Source organism: Rhinichthys klamathensis, unplaced genomic scaffold, assembly GCF_029890125.1.
Source record: "Rhinichthys klamathensis goyatoka isolate OS25496 unplaced genomic scaffold, OSU_Roscu_1.1 h1tg000123l_1, whole genome shotgun sequence".
Lineage (NCBI taxonomy): Eukaryota > Metazoa > Chordata > Actinopteri > Cypriniformes > Leuciscidae > Rhinichthys > Rhinichthys klamathensis.
The window spans coordinates 6,227,550-6,242,770 of record NW_026606660.1 but is presented as its reverse complement, the minus strand read 5'-3'; the positions used below and the strand labels follow the sequence as shown (position 1 = coordinate 6,242,770).

Below are 15,221 nucleotides of genomic sequence, written 5' to 3'. Positions count from 1 at the left end.
ACCTGTTCAAATACATATGAAAAAGGCAGAAAGTTTGACCTTCAGTAATCTCAGTTAGTTACAGAGCCCGATTACCATTCCTTCCATTAGGCCCCAAAAACACGTGATGGCAGATGGAGATTAGTTTGCTTGAGACATTCTGGAGTCTGATCCAGTGAAGTTGAGCATCGCCTGAACCAGCTCTGGCAAACCATAGTCGTGCTTCCAGCCCCAGTCACTGCGGGCACTGGTGTCATCTAAGATCTCTGGCCAGCTATCGGCTAGAAGAAATAACAGTAACACAGATGTCACACTGACCTGTCTTCAGTTTGGGAAGATAAGAAATTGATATTTAAGAGGATTTTAAATTGGATTTCGACTGATGTGTCAGACCCTTACCAATGGCCTGTCGAACTGGGTCAATCTCGTATGTGACCTGCAGGTCTGGCAGGTGCCTCCTGATTTCTCGTACCAGTTCCTCTGGAGTGAAGCTCATGGCGCTGATGTTGTATGTGCGCATACCGAGTACCTCAGCAGGAGCTTCCAGAACTTCCAGTGTGGCTCTTATACAATCCTCAATGAACATCATGGGAAGTCTTGTGTCAGGCCTCAGATTGCACACAAATTTGCCAGTTTTCACAGCATCGTGGAAGATCTGGACAGCATAGTCTGAGAGAAGAGACAGAATAAATGGAGGTGAAGGGTTTACATAGACGCATTAGTCTTCCAGACCAGTGTTACTAATCATATACTGTTATACGATGTATATTCTAAGTCAGCATGAACCCAAAGTTGAGATATTTTTTTCTTTCTATTGTGACGTGTATCCGAGTGAAACGGCTTCTCCAACAAGAAAAATGTAGGTCAGGACTTTTGTCATCAGAGAAGAGACGCTGCAAGAGGGAGGGAAAGTTATTTTGATTAAAGATTATGATGGTGTCACAGTGGCTGCGTCCGAAAATTGATAAATACTGCCTTCTGAGGACTCTTTCCAAGGTCGGAAGGCATAAAGGCACGTCCGAATGCAATGTTAGTTTCACTCCCTGTCCCCTGAGATACCTTCATCTGATCGATTTTTGAAGGCAGCATAGATCTATCCTTCATTGCTTTTTATATCCCAGAATCCTGTGCTTTCCATTCTGTGAGTTGAGCTAAAAAAAATAAAGATGGCGTCTGAAAGTTGCGGCTGGTCGTCAGTTTGTGTAATTAAAAATTTTTGATCTACGTTTTCCACCTATGATGTAATTCCTAGCGAGAAATTACTATTGCAGTCATTAAATATTCTCGTAGTTTTCACCAAAGCTCGCTCTATTTTGCTGTAGATCATTCAACCATTACGCTGCCTCAGAAGTCTGTCCGAATCAATTTCGTGAGGTACCTTCGTGCGCAAAAGCTGCCTGCAAATCATTGCCTGATAGGGCAGCGAGGCAACAAGTCAGTAGTCTACGTTTTCGGATGCTACGGTGTGGCTGTAATGAAGCGCATGATGTAGGAGCATAAACTGAAAGGCTTATTAATATTCTAAATTAACTTGTCTGAAGTATAAAATCATTGGTTACCCATAAGCCAATCACATAACACAATCACCTCTCTCTCCAACTTAAACATCACCTCCATTCAAAATGTTTAACAAACACTCTTCTTGTTCGGGCTTCTATGGAAGCTTGTTTCCGCCACAGAATGAAAAATAAAAAAGGTAATTGCGACTTTTTATCTTGAGAAATAAAGTCAGAATTGCGTGATATAAAGTCGCAATTGCGAGATATAAAGTCAGAATTGATTGATATAAAGTCGCAATTGCAGGTTATAAAGTCAGAATTGCGTGATATAAAGTCGCAATTGCGTGTTGTAAAGTCAGAATTGCATGAAATAAAGTCGCAATTGCGTGTTATAAAGTCAGAATTGATTGATATAAAGTCGCAATTGCGTGTTATAAAGTCAGAATTGATTGATATAAAGTCGGAATTGCAGGTTGTAAAGTCAGAATTGCATGAAATAAAGTCGCAATTGCATGTTATAAAGTCTGAAATGCATGATATAAAGTCGAAATTGCGTGTTGTAAAGTCAGAATTGTGATATATAAACTATTCTGAGGGGAAAAAAGTTGTCTTTTTTTTCCTTAGAATTGGCCTGATAACTCACAATTGCGAGTTTATATCTAACAATTCTAAGAAAAGATGTCAGAATTGCGAGATGTAAACTCGTAATTGTGAGAAAAAAAAGTCAGAATTGTGAGATCAAAAGTCTTTTTTTCTCGCAATTGCGACTTTATTTCTCATAATTGCGGCTTTATATCTCGCAATTGCGACTATTTCTCACAATTCTGACTTCATATCTCGCAATTGTGAGATAAAAAGTCGCAATTATTTTTATTCAGTGGCGGAAACAAGCTTCCATAGGCTTCAGTTTGCAAATGCCAGGAATATTCTCCACAACAGAGTGAATTGCATATCCATATCCGCGGTCGTTTTCGATTTCCCTAACCTAAAATACAATCTTAAACTCGGCGCCTAGCGTCTATGTCACGGCTCTCAGCCCGCCCTCTGTTCGTTGATTGGCCGGCTGTTTCCAGGCCGGAGGAAAACTGAGAGATAGGTCGCTATTTTAGACTGAGTACAGAAGCGAACTGAAATTGACCGGAAGTACGAAGTCTGACGTAGCCAGGCTAGTGGTCAATCATTTTATCCCTAAAAACTTATCTTTGATCACCAAAATGACATATTTAAGCGTTTTTTTTTCCTTGAAAAAAAATCTTCATGCCTTAAAATAGCTTGAATGTAACTCTACACCCTTGATTTTTACCACAGGGGGACTATAAGTTTGTTTTAAGTTTATGTTTTCCATCTAATATTTTCTATTTTATGTCAGCTTTATTTAAAAGTGTTAGTTTACATCAACAAAACTGTTCCAAAGGAGATACGCTCACCTGTAGTTCCTCCACCAGGTTGAGAGTCTGCAGAAATGATTCCTGGGTATCTGAGACAGCGGAAGTCAAGACCTAACCTGTGATGGTAATACTGGAAAATACAATAAAGAAATGTGAATTGAATAATGCAGTGTGAATAATAGCCAAAGCAAAATATGCATTCAATTCATATGCATTAAGACCTCATGAAATGCCTAGGCTTGTACTCTTTCTTTTCTCATTCTCTTTTAATATCATGCTAAAATTAAAATCCCCCAAAATGTTTAGGATTTGCAGGTGTTCTCAAATATGTACTGACCTCTCCCATTAGCTCAGCGTGAACCTTGGACACTCCGTAAATGGTTCGTGGTCGTTGGATGCACAGATCAGGGGTGGGGTTACGAGGGGAGGAGGGGCCAAAGGCTCCAATAGTGCTGGGGACGAAAAGACGGAGCCCATGTTCTCCGGCAATGTCAAGAACGTTGTGCAACCCTAAAGATGAGGAAGTTGGAAAAGAAACCTCTATGTACCTTACCACTGAAAAGTGATTGAAGGTGAAAATGATACAAATAAAACAGATGTCAAACCCCTCAGCGACTAACCAGTGATGTTGACGTCACGAGCGAGGGACACATTGGCCTCTCCGACTGCACTCAGAAGGGCGCTGTAGTGTATCAACCAAGTGATGCGGTTGTTTACAACAATCTCACGCAGGTTTTTGTAGTCCAAAATGTCAGAATATATAAAGGGACCTGAAGTCAAAATTTACAATTAAAAGCCTAAAATCATTCATTGTAATTAAATTTTTTTTTTGATATATATATATGTATATATTAATCTATAAATATTTCTAAAATAAAGTGTGTTCAAATTTAAAATACAACTCAAAATGGAGAGGAACTGATGCTTCCCACAATAAGTGAATATATTGACACTCACCGCTTTGGTAAACATGATTTGGGGGTTTCCTGATGTCAGACAGAATTACATTATATTTTCCAAACTCCTTCCTGTAACAAAAGATAAACAAAAATCTCATATTTAACCATTTAATACTACCAGAATCAAAGAGTGCAGTAAACAAGGGGTGCTACTCTCATTTCCTAATTGTGCATCCTCGTTTCCTTTCCTCGCTTTCTTCCATTGCATCTTAGCTCCACCCCCTTAGGATGCGAGGGAAGGCTACACCTGTGTATCCTCACTCATGAATCCACAGGAAACTTCCTCGCTCCTCGCTGTCACCATTATGTTCAGTTATATTCAGTTCATGGACTTTTAGTTTGTTTTCCTTCCTCACACGTGTTTCCTTGTCTGTGTTTCCCGCCACCGATCAGTCACCATGGACACTAATTACTTTCATTTACAGCTGCTAATCTTTCAGTTGAAGGTGAACTAAGTAACTTTTTTACCTTAACCGAACAGCTTTGGAGTCATTGTAATGTTTATATTACTGATTTCGTGTTGAATGGTGGTCGTCTCGCACCCCCCTGGTGCCTGTGAGCCGCAAAACCACCCTTGCAACTTTGGGCCGGCGGGAAGGGAGTATCGTGTGATATCAGGTCTCGCGAGGTAACGAATTGCTTTACGGCAAAAAACAGATCTGATAAAATTCTGATAAAATGAGCATCAAACAGAAATAACCTGGCGCCGTATACATGTGGTGTTCGAGGCGCACAGACAATACAGACTGCCAACAGTTAAACAGCTCTTAAAGGGGCCATACCTTATTTCCACTCGTTACAGCGTCCATCTTACTGAACAGGTACCGGTGTACAGGGGGAGGGGATCCGGCCGTGAGTGCGAGCCATCTCTGCGTGAGTGCTATTCACGACAGTACAAGTACTCCACAGCGACTCTAGGGGTCGCTGTTTGACTACTTAGTGCTGCTTTAATCGCCACTGTGTATTTAAGATATTGCCTGTGTTCTGTCTAGTGTCCGGTATTGTTTGTGCGTTGCACGCTGTCTCGCCTGCTGGCTATGCTTCCGAGTTATTTATTAAAACTTGTTACCTTTCAATAATCTCCATCTTCCTTGGATCTAATCGTGACACTCGCCTCTTCACGGTGCAATTAGAGAATTGAAATATCTTTCAAGATGGCTGAGTTTGATTGGTTTCCGAGTCACAGGCTGGAGGACGGAGGAGCGAGGAAACAAGGATGTATCAATTTGAGTATTGAGAAGCACCCAAGATTTTTTTTTCTGGAATACCATGAATAAAAAGTTGCTATCAGACAGATATTAATGAAATCAGGTTTACTGAAATCAATCTTATTAGACAACCATAGACAGCAAATGAAGAGTCTTGCACTTTTTTAGCCAATCAGAAACACTCTCTACACCGCAACGAGGCGCTGGACGTTTTTTTCCACGCTGAAGCGCTGAGAGCTCTGCGTTTTTACTGGTCGCCGAGAGTTGAAGAATGTTCAACTTTGGGTAAAACGCAGCGCTCATCACTGTCACTTTTTACCCAGCCGTCCAATCACAGTGGAGGAGGGGCGGGACTAATACCACACCGACCAACTGTCACAACATTCTTTCTGTACAACGACATCAACCACCAGAGCTAACCGAACAAAATGGATGAAAAATATTTTTTTTATTATGAAACAAATTACCTGCGAAATCAGTTACAAGTAAACTGTGCTGCGGATATTCTGTATCATAGCAACGAAACGTCTCAACGAAAAAAACGCTGCGCTACCAAAACGCTCTCAAGCGCCCACAGCTAGGCGTCTTCAGCAGAGTGTCTAGCGTTTTCAGCTGGCTAAAACGCTTTGGTGGACACACGGCCTAAAGCTTTTAAAAAATGTTTTAATACAAACTCTTCCCATCAAACACTACAAGGTTTTCTATAAAATCTGTCAACTCTGACTGATCAAACCCTGTAGACTTTTAGCAAAAATCAGGGGGCAAATCTAGGCAAAAGTCGTGTAGTCCATTCCAGCCTGAAGTCTAGTGAACATTATCAAAACTTTTGAAAGCGTTCAGTCTAGGGCTGTCAATAACGATTATTTTGGTAATTGAGTAATCGGTCGATAATTTTGATGATGAATTAAATAAGTGGAACTTCTTTGTTTTTTTGTGGTGATAAAAATAGACCTAAGTGAACAACAGCCTTTAAAATAGCTTAAAATGCATATATAATAGCAATAAGTCAATAATAATTGGTAAAAAACTAATTATCAAAAGCAAGTAATCAGATGGTTTTATTAATACATATTACAAATACAAATTATTGTTAAAATACATAATGTAATACACATGAACGAAATCAATTTACTGTATGTACATTATGTATTATAACAAATGCCTGCAGAGGGCGCCAACGACCAGGTGATTGTTGTTGTTACACTTTACAGCATGATCAAATCTTTGTTTATTATTGGCAAAAAAACATTTAATTCAAATGTCCATTTAAATCTTTAATAATTGGCCTTTACGATAGAAATGCTACAGCCACTGTAATTTCTTGAACAAGAACATGTGGACATCAAAACATGCAAACTCAGAGCGAGGGTTCAACAACAGTTCGCGTATTTGTATAAATCGAGCTGCTGAGACGCACGTCACACATGCAAATGATAACAGTGCTAACACTTCGCTATGAAATACAAAGCGCGTCAGATTTTATAAGCACAAATGCAAGTCATTGGAAACCCAAACAAACAGCACAACTAGAGACTGAGTTTGTGTGTGGAGCAGCATTACTGTGAACTGAGACAGGGGAAGAAACACTCATGCACTCATGTAAATATATTTATTGAACCGAATCGCAGTCTTCGTGATTTCACAATAGCACTCTGCTATATTATGATATTTAAATGGTTTTAATATATCGTGCAGCCTTAAAAAATGGTCTAATAATGCGGTTCATGGATTCTCGTCTGTGGAATGCACCACTTCCGGCATTTTACCAGTTAATCGACACGGGTAAATTGCAATGGAGGGTCTTTTAAAATCGAGCAATTTAATCAGTCTCACCTGAGCAGTTTGGCTAGACCCACTCCCAACTGACCCAGACCCCCTACAATCAAAAACAGAGAAAAAATATGATTAAAAATCATCATTAGTCATATGTTACCATGGAGACTACATTTCATGCTTCAGAATGTGGTAACCAGGGAAACGTGACATCTAAAGGTTTATATAACATCCATTTAGTCCTCAAAGCTTAAACACACACACAGTTACACACAGAAAATCTTTCAAACAAATGAACATTACACAATAACTGGTCTAGCCACATGTCTCCTGCACTCGTACCGGTTATGAGAACTCTGGGATGATCTGATCCAGAGGACACTGAGTGAAAACTGGCATCGGATGTGACTCGGCACGGAGAGAAACTGAGACTGCGAGCTACAACAGCGAGAGGCTGAGAGCCACAGACTGGAGCCACGTGAAGCCGCTGGGCCGTCCCGCTCACAGCTCTTACACAGGACCGCATCTCCTACTCACTGCCAACACACATAAAGCACATCCAAAAGAGTCACAAAATCAGTTTCAATGTTTGATATAAAATATCAGAATCTGAAACATTTTCTACTTTTGCATTTTTCAAAAGCTTTTAAAATGATAAATTTATTTGTCTTGCTAAGGGTCATTTTACAGCTGCATTATAGGTTATGCATCCTAAAAACATATGATTAAATAATACAGAGGGACAGGCATACTTTTATATATAACTATAAGGCTAACGTTCATACAAGAAGTATTGAAACAGTATTTATCTTAGATCGTTGGGTTTTAAGCATGTAATTCATTACCATATTCATAGTTTAAGACTGAATGTCTGGGTCTGGGAAAAGAATACAACAATCAAATCTATTCATAAAATATATTTGAATATTGTAATAAATAAATAATGAAGAGTTTTAATGTGGCCTTCATACATGATAAAATAAAAAAACTACAAATCTGTTAGTTTTACTAAAAATCACCCCCTGAGTCATAAAATCACATGTGGCTGAAGAAGGTGAACATGGTTTCACCAAGTGCAACGTGTTCCTGGAACAAATCCAATCAACCAATCAGATTTGAGGGACAATTTACAGTTTATGTGAAGTTTAGGCTTTCAGCAGGGTTAGGTGCTTTTACATCAGTGTTATAAATGTACCTATCATTTCCCTCTGATTTTCGGGTCTTTATCTATGAGTAGGTTTATGTTTAGAGGAAGGGATTGGGTTAGGACTAAATTTTAGGACAGGAATGTTGTTCTAGGATCAAAAAAATATGTTGATCCAGGAATAGTCTTGGCAAAATCAAACACCCCGGTGCTGCCACCTTCTGGTCATGGCTATAACAGTCAAATCCATTAGATTATTATTTAGCTCATTACTCAATTGATCACCACTTTAAAAGTCACATTATTCCCTTTCGTAGTCTAAAAATTCATCTTAAATAACTTACTTTAAATTAAAACGAATTCCGTTGCATGAAGGTTACCTGTTGGTCACAGCAATGCGATTGTTCTTCTTCTTCTTCTTCTTGTTGTTTAATGGCGATTAACTCCTAAGGAGCATTATCGCCACCTACTGTGCTGGATGGAAAATTAACCTTGGGTGATAAGTCTGAATTTTAAAAACTGTCTGCCTGTCTACTAACTATATCATCCCACATACATCATCATTATTTATCATACCTGCAATAGAGGTTTCATTGAGCTTCATCCGGCGCTGCGTGTTCAGCTCCTCCGTCCACACTCAGCCCCCATGGCGGGTTCAACGTTACACACATTATAATCTAAATCCCAAACCTGAATCATATATAAACGCAATTAATGCTCTATATATCTGCCTGTCTATTAAACCTTTTCCTAGAATATCCTCATTCTTCATTCTATCCTCTCCATTTTTCAAATGACTGAATAATACATCCCGAAAAATATTATACTTACTACAAATAAATAATACATGACATACATTTTCAGATACACCACATGCATCACATAATCCATTCTCATGTAACCCCATAATTGCCAGTGTTGAGTTTAACCCTGTATGTCCCAGTCTTAACCTAGACAGCAATACCTCTTCTTTCCTATTTCCTCCCTGGCAATGTATCTTCCCTACTGTCTGTGTGATACTATGACACCATCTCCCTTTGCTACTACTATCCCATCTAATTTGCCACTTATTCATTAACTTCCTCTTTAAAATCGATTTTGCCTCCTTTTTCCCCATAGGTACTCTAACATCCACCTCCCTCTTGTCTAGTGCTTTTTTTGCTAGTTTATCAGCAACTTCATTACCAGATACCCCAACATGTGCTGGTACCCAACAAAAATACACCACTATTCCTGCCTCTTTCAGTCTGTATAATGATAAATATATTTCCATTATTAAATCTTCTCTGTCTGATCTTGCATGTACTATACTAATTAAAGCTGAAGAAGAATCTGAACATATTACTACTTTATTTGGTCTGACTTGTTCAACCCACTGTAGGCCTATTATTATAGCTGTTAACTCTGCAGTGTACACGGACATCTCATCGGTCAACCTCAAACTAATCTGTTTTTTAAAATATGGAATATATACTCCTAATCCAACCTTTTGACTGATAGGTTCCTTAGAACCATCTGTAAATATTTGTAATACTGAATAAAATGTGTTATTTAAAAAGGCATTAATCTCATTTCCAATGTACTCCTCTTTGGACTTGCTTAGTAAACTCAAATCTACAAGCGGTTCAGGGACTTTCCATGGTGGAGTATCAGTAAGTGGTATATTGGGACAGAAGATCTTATTGTCCATACAACATTCCTTAGCCCATACTCTGCTCTTCCATCCAAAACTGTGTCCTTCATCATATGAGTATTCCCAGCACTCCTCCAATACTTTGCGAGTAAGGTGATTATTTGCTGATTGTTGAAGATTTACCCAGTATGTAATTGCCAGTTTTTCCCTTCTAATATCTAGAGGCATCTCTCCCATTTCTACTCCAATTGCATCCACAGGGGATGTTTTAACTGCTCCACAACATATTCTTAATGCTTTGGATTGAATTATATCTAATTTTTTCAGTAAAGACTTTGTTGCCGACCCATATACAATACATCCATAATCAAAGCAAGAACGAATCAATGCTTGATACATGCACAACAATGCACTACGGCTAGCTCCCCAATTGTGACTAGCCACCGTACGCATGCAATTTAAGATTTTTTTACACTTTGACTCAATTTTACTGATATGACATTTCCATGTTAATTTTTTATCAAACCATAATCCAAGATATTTAAAAACAGGTACTCTTTCCAATGTTTGATCATATAACTTCAGATCTAAATGTTCATTCCTCTTGTTCTTTGTGAATAGCATATATTGTGTTTTAGAGACTGAAAACTTTAGACCCCAATCCAATGACCATTCTTCCACTTCTTTAATTGACTCCTGTATACCTTTAACCACATTTTTAATATTACGGCCTCTCTTCCATAATGCTCCGTCATCTGCATAAAGAGCCAATCCTATTCCTGGTTTATTCACTTTATCAAAAACATCATTGATCATTAAATTAAACAATAACGGGCTAATTGCACTACCCTGTGGAGTTCCATTTAGAATGTTATAAGGAGCTGATAATTCTTCCCCAATTTTCACCTGAAAAGTGCGTTCAAATAAAAAATCTAAAACCCAATTATAAAATTTGCCACCTATTCCAATTTTATTCAGTTTAATTAGCAAACCTTCCCTCCATAAAGTGTCATAAGCCTTTTCTATATCAAAGAAGACTGCAATCATGTACTCTTTCATTACAAAAGCTTTTTTAACTTCATTTTCAAACAATACTAAAGCATCTGCTGTAGACCTACTTTTCCTAAAACCACTTTGAAATGTTGATAACAATTCTCTTTTCTCTAAAATGTAATTCATTCGCCTCACAATCATTTTTTCCATTACTTTACATAGTGTAGAGGTAAGAGCGATGGGTCTATAATTACTAGATTTTGTTATATCTTTCCCAGATTTAGCAAGAGGGAGCACAATTGCCGTTTTCCATTGTTTAGGAAGGATACCCTCATTCCATATATAATTATATAAATCCAGTAATATTTCTAATGCTTTTGGTGATAATTTCTTTAATATTCTATAACTTATCAAATCTTTTCCTGGTGTGGTACTCTTTGAGTTATTAATTGCTGTTTTTAATTCAAAATAACTAAACTCATCATCCAAAATATTATTAAAATCTTGTTTTTTCTTGCAAACATCTCCGTAAATATTCTTAATTTGCTGACGTCTTGTTAAAAATGTATCATCTAAATTGTCAATGCTATGAGCTTTAGCAAATGTTTGAGCCAACATAGTAGCCTTGTCTTTATCTGTGATAGCTACCTTCCCATTTTCCTCCATTACAGGTATTTTTTTAAAACTGTCAATTCCATTCATCTTTTTAATCATACGCCAGACTGCATTTATTTCAGTTTCTCTCCCTATCATATTGCAAAAGTTTTGCCATGCTGACCTTTTTGTACTTTTAATAATCTTTTTAACATAAGCCCTTTTTCTTTGATAATCTATGACTGCTTCTGGTGTGAGTGTTCTTTTTAAAAACTGAAATGCTTTATTCCTGTCTCTGATTGCTGCCGAGCACTCCTCTGACCACCATGGCACATTCTTTCTTGTATTTACACCACTTGATAGTGGGATAGACTGAGAAGCTGCAAAATAAATGCCATTCACTACTTTATTATATCTGTCATCAACACTACCCTCTACTGAGAGATTTTTGAATTGTTCTTCACATAACATTTGAAGTTTTCCCCAATCTGCTTTCTTATATATCCATTTTACACCAAAATTACATTTTTGTAGTTGAATCTTATTTTGAATTACACAAGTCACTGGAAAATGATCACTTCCTATATTATCTTTAGATACTGACCATACACATTTACCAGCTAATGATGCTGAAACTATTGTGATATCCAGACATGACATTCTACCACTTGCTATATCTATTCTTGTTGGATTGCCATCATTTAAACATACTAAAGAGTTATCTTCCATGAACTCTTCTATTATTTCTCCATTTTTATCTGTACTCCTGCTACCCCAAATACAATTGTGAGCATTAAAATCACCACATATAATCATTTTATTCGCCTTTTCTCCCATAACACTTTTCAGGATATCGTTAATTCTGAACATGGATTATAGAAATTTAACACTCTGATTACCCCCTGTGTACCCATTATTTCAATACATATACTCTCTGCATTACCTTCATTACTTCTTTGTCTATATATCAGATTTTCTTTTATGAATGTTGCACATCCCCCACCTCTACCATTAATCCTGTCCTTCCTTATTACCTCATAGCCGTTCATCCTAAAGTCTAATGACTTGCATAACCATGTTTCTTGTATACAAATGATATCAGGAGATTTATTCAGATCTGCAATATACTTTTTAAACTCCTGTCCATTAGCTATTAGGCTTCTGGCATTCCAATGAAGCAACAGGAAAGACATGATAATGTTATATATCATTACATTGAGATGCATCATAATTTGTTGTTATACCACCTTCTGTTCTCCCTTCTTTAGACTGTAGAATCTTGTGAATTTGTTCTGCTGATATACCGATGCAGTTCAAGAACTTGTTTGCACAATCTACCACAATTTTTATTTTATCAGATCTTCTTCCTACCTGCCCAGTGCCATTCACCACTGCACAGATAAAAGCCACAAAATCAGTTTTGTTCATGTTAATGTTGTCATTTGAATCATTCTTTATCAAGTTCAGCTGTTCCATTGACTTGTCAATCTGAGAGGTTTGTTCCGGTCCAATATGTATTCTTGTATCGCCTACATGTTTCACTCTACGAGCTGCTTCTGCATATGTTACATTCTGGGTGGATTTTACCTTTTGGATTTCACGAGCCTGTTGCTGCACTGGACATCCTGCATATGCAGCACTGTGTTCTCCCCCACAGTTGCAACACTTGATCTCAGCTCCTTCCTGACACTTCCCGTATTCATGCTCCCCTCCACATTTTGCACAACGCATTTTCCCTTTGCAAACAGCAGCAGTATGACCTATGCGCTGACATTTATAACAACGCAAAGGAGGGGGTACATACTCCCGTACCACATAACTGATGAAACCTAGCTTTACCTTGACTGGTAGATTGCTGTCTTCAAAGTGTAACAGCACAGAAAGACTATCACACTTTTCATTATCTTTCCATGTCGTCAATCTTCTAGCCAAAGCAACTTTGCCTCCAATCAAGTTTCCTTTTATTTCTTCCATAGTTACATTTAAAGGAACTGCTGAAATAACACCACGTTTCTTCATATCTATTCCAGCACAACTTATTTTACCACCAGCTAGTGTTTTCAGTTTTAGAATCTTTGCTTTCTGATTTTCATCCTTACACTTAATCAAGACTCTTCCATTGCTCATACATGTTGCCCCTTTCACTGATCCCACTTCTTTTTCTATCGCTTTTGATAGTTTAACAGGATGCATGTATTGCTCTGCTTGTTTGACAAATGTGATCATTACTTTTATTTCCTTTTCCTCACTATTTCTCATCATCCTTTGCCCTGAATCCCTGATTTTACTTGTACATTCAAACTCATCACCCATGTTACTTCCTTTTTTCCTTTTATTATATCGCACTTCTTGGAACTCCATATCTTGATTACCATCATCGGATGAATCGTCCATTATGTCCACCTACTTCAACTCAAGAACCGTTCCTGATTTGTCCTTTTAGAATCTATTAATTTGTCCTGACGTTTCTTTAACCGCTGCCAGAACTCTTCGACGTCGACCGTCTCCACAGAGTAGCCCAACCTGAGTGAGTCACCCATGCGATTGTTGGAGGCTGTCAAACAAGAACTTCACCGTGGAAATTATTTAAATCCCTGGACAGATTCTTCTTTATTTCTTTTCTTTGTTCAGTTCAGAACTTTTATCAATTATATACTTAGTTTCCTTACACTATTAAACTAGTGCACTTTGCAACCTAACGTGCCTCGTGAACACAAACTGGGAGGAGACTGACAGTCTTTATGTACCAATCAACACCAGTCTCCACAAACTGCTTCTGTTGTAACAACACACAGCCGGTGATCTGATGATGGATACATTTCACTTTTGGTTGCTAGTTACATGTATCGCTTAAATTGTTACAATGTCTCAGTTCGGCGGAATGATCGACATTTAGCGCGTGTTACAATAAAACACACTCCTCCTGAAAATCACGTCAGTCGTATGCTGAATTTTGCGATCAAGTGATGAAAACATCGATAAGAGAAACTTTGATTTACTCACCTTTTATTCCACCGCCCTAATCCTCTAGAATAAATTAAAAAGAAACAGGTAAGGGAACCGTATGCTCCTAAAACTACATCAGAGTTCAACAGGAGCAGGTGTAAATGTCTTTCACTGGACAGACACCTTCAAGTTCATCCACTATCAGTATTGCGTCAGCTACAGGTCTTAGACAGGCTCACGGAGACTCTGCTGTGATTGGTCAGTCCACCCGAGACACACCCACTCTACACTGTATGCATTTTAAGATTACATTACCAAATCATCTTAGCTTTATAATTACAGTGGACCTAAAACTTGTTAAAAGCCACACACAAATATAAAAAAAAAAAAAAAATATAAAAAAGAATCAAAATAAGTAATATTTATTTTACAGAAAGATTGCACAAACTTTTAACTATTACATATTCATAATTGTATTAGTTCCATATTGTCAGATGATCAAGCACAAAACCTTTTTGCTTTCAAAATAATATTCTATCCATAATTGTTTTAACAGTTTAACTCTCTCTCTCTCTCTCTCTCTCTCTCTCTCTCTCTCTCTCTCTCTCTCTCTCTCTCTCTCTCTCTCTCTCTCTCTCTCTCTCTCTCTCTCTCTCTCTCTCTCTCTCTCTCTCTCTCTCTCTCTCTCTCTCTCTCTCTCTCTCTCTCTCTCTCTCTCTCTCTCTCTCTCTCTCTCTCTCTCTCTCATAAAACAAAGGAATGGTATCTATTGCATATCAGTGTGTTTGGATCTTCACTTGCAAGTTCCCGTCTGCATTCACCACCATTGCTCCTGTTGTTTTCCCTCTGCAAACTTCACCCTGTCAATAAAGTGTTTGACTGTTTATACTTGCTGATCTCTCCAGTCTGTGTCCTGACAGACCTATATCTTTCTATATATTTCTTTCTGATATTAGCCTGTTTGTTATGCTGTGTAAACACATTGTTCTGTTACATATCCTTTAGACAAATATTAATTATAAATGTTAACTAGATGTGTTCACTGCCTGTCTAGTGATGTTTATGCTGACATACATACAGTATAATTAAAAAAGGTGTCTTTTCA

The 15,221-nt window shown here is 37.9% G+C and overlaps 1 protein-coding gene across 1 annotated transcript; it reads right to left on the bottom strand.

The window, feature by feature from the left end:
* Positions 1–30: 30 nt before the first annotated feature.
* On the bottom strand, positions 31–14,218 carry LOC130088943 (L-threonine 3-dehydrogenase, mitochondrial-like). Its single transcript, XM_056255960.1, has 9 exons — positions 14,174–14,218; positions 7,149–7,342; positions 6,867–6,909; positions 3,824–3,894; positions 3,487–3,636; positions 3,204–3,376; positions 2,906–2,996; positions 379–648; positions 31–260 (listed from the first exon to the last, which is right to left on the bottom strand). The coding sequence occupies exons 2-9, from the start codon at positions 7,330–7,332 to the stop codon at positions 121–123; spliced, it is 1,122 nt and encodes a 373-aa protein (XP_056111935.1). The 5' UTR covers positions 7,333–7,342; positions 14,174–14,218; the 3' UTR covers positions 31–120.
* Between the last annotated feature and the right edge of the window lie 1,003 nt (positions 14,219–15,221).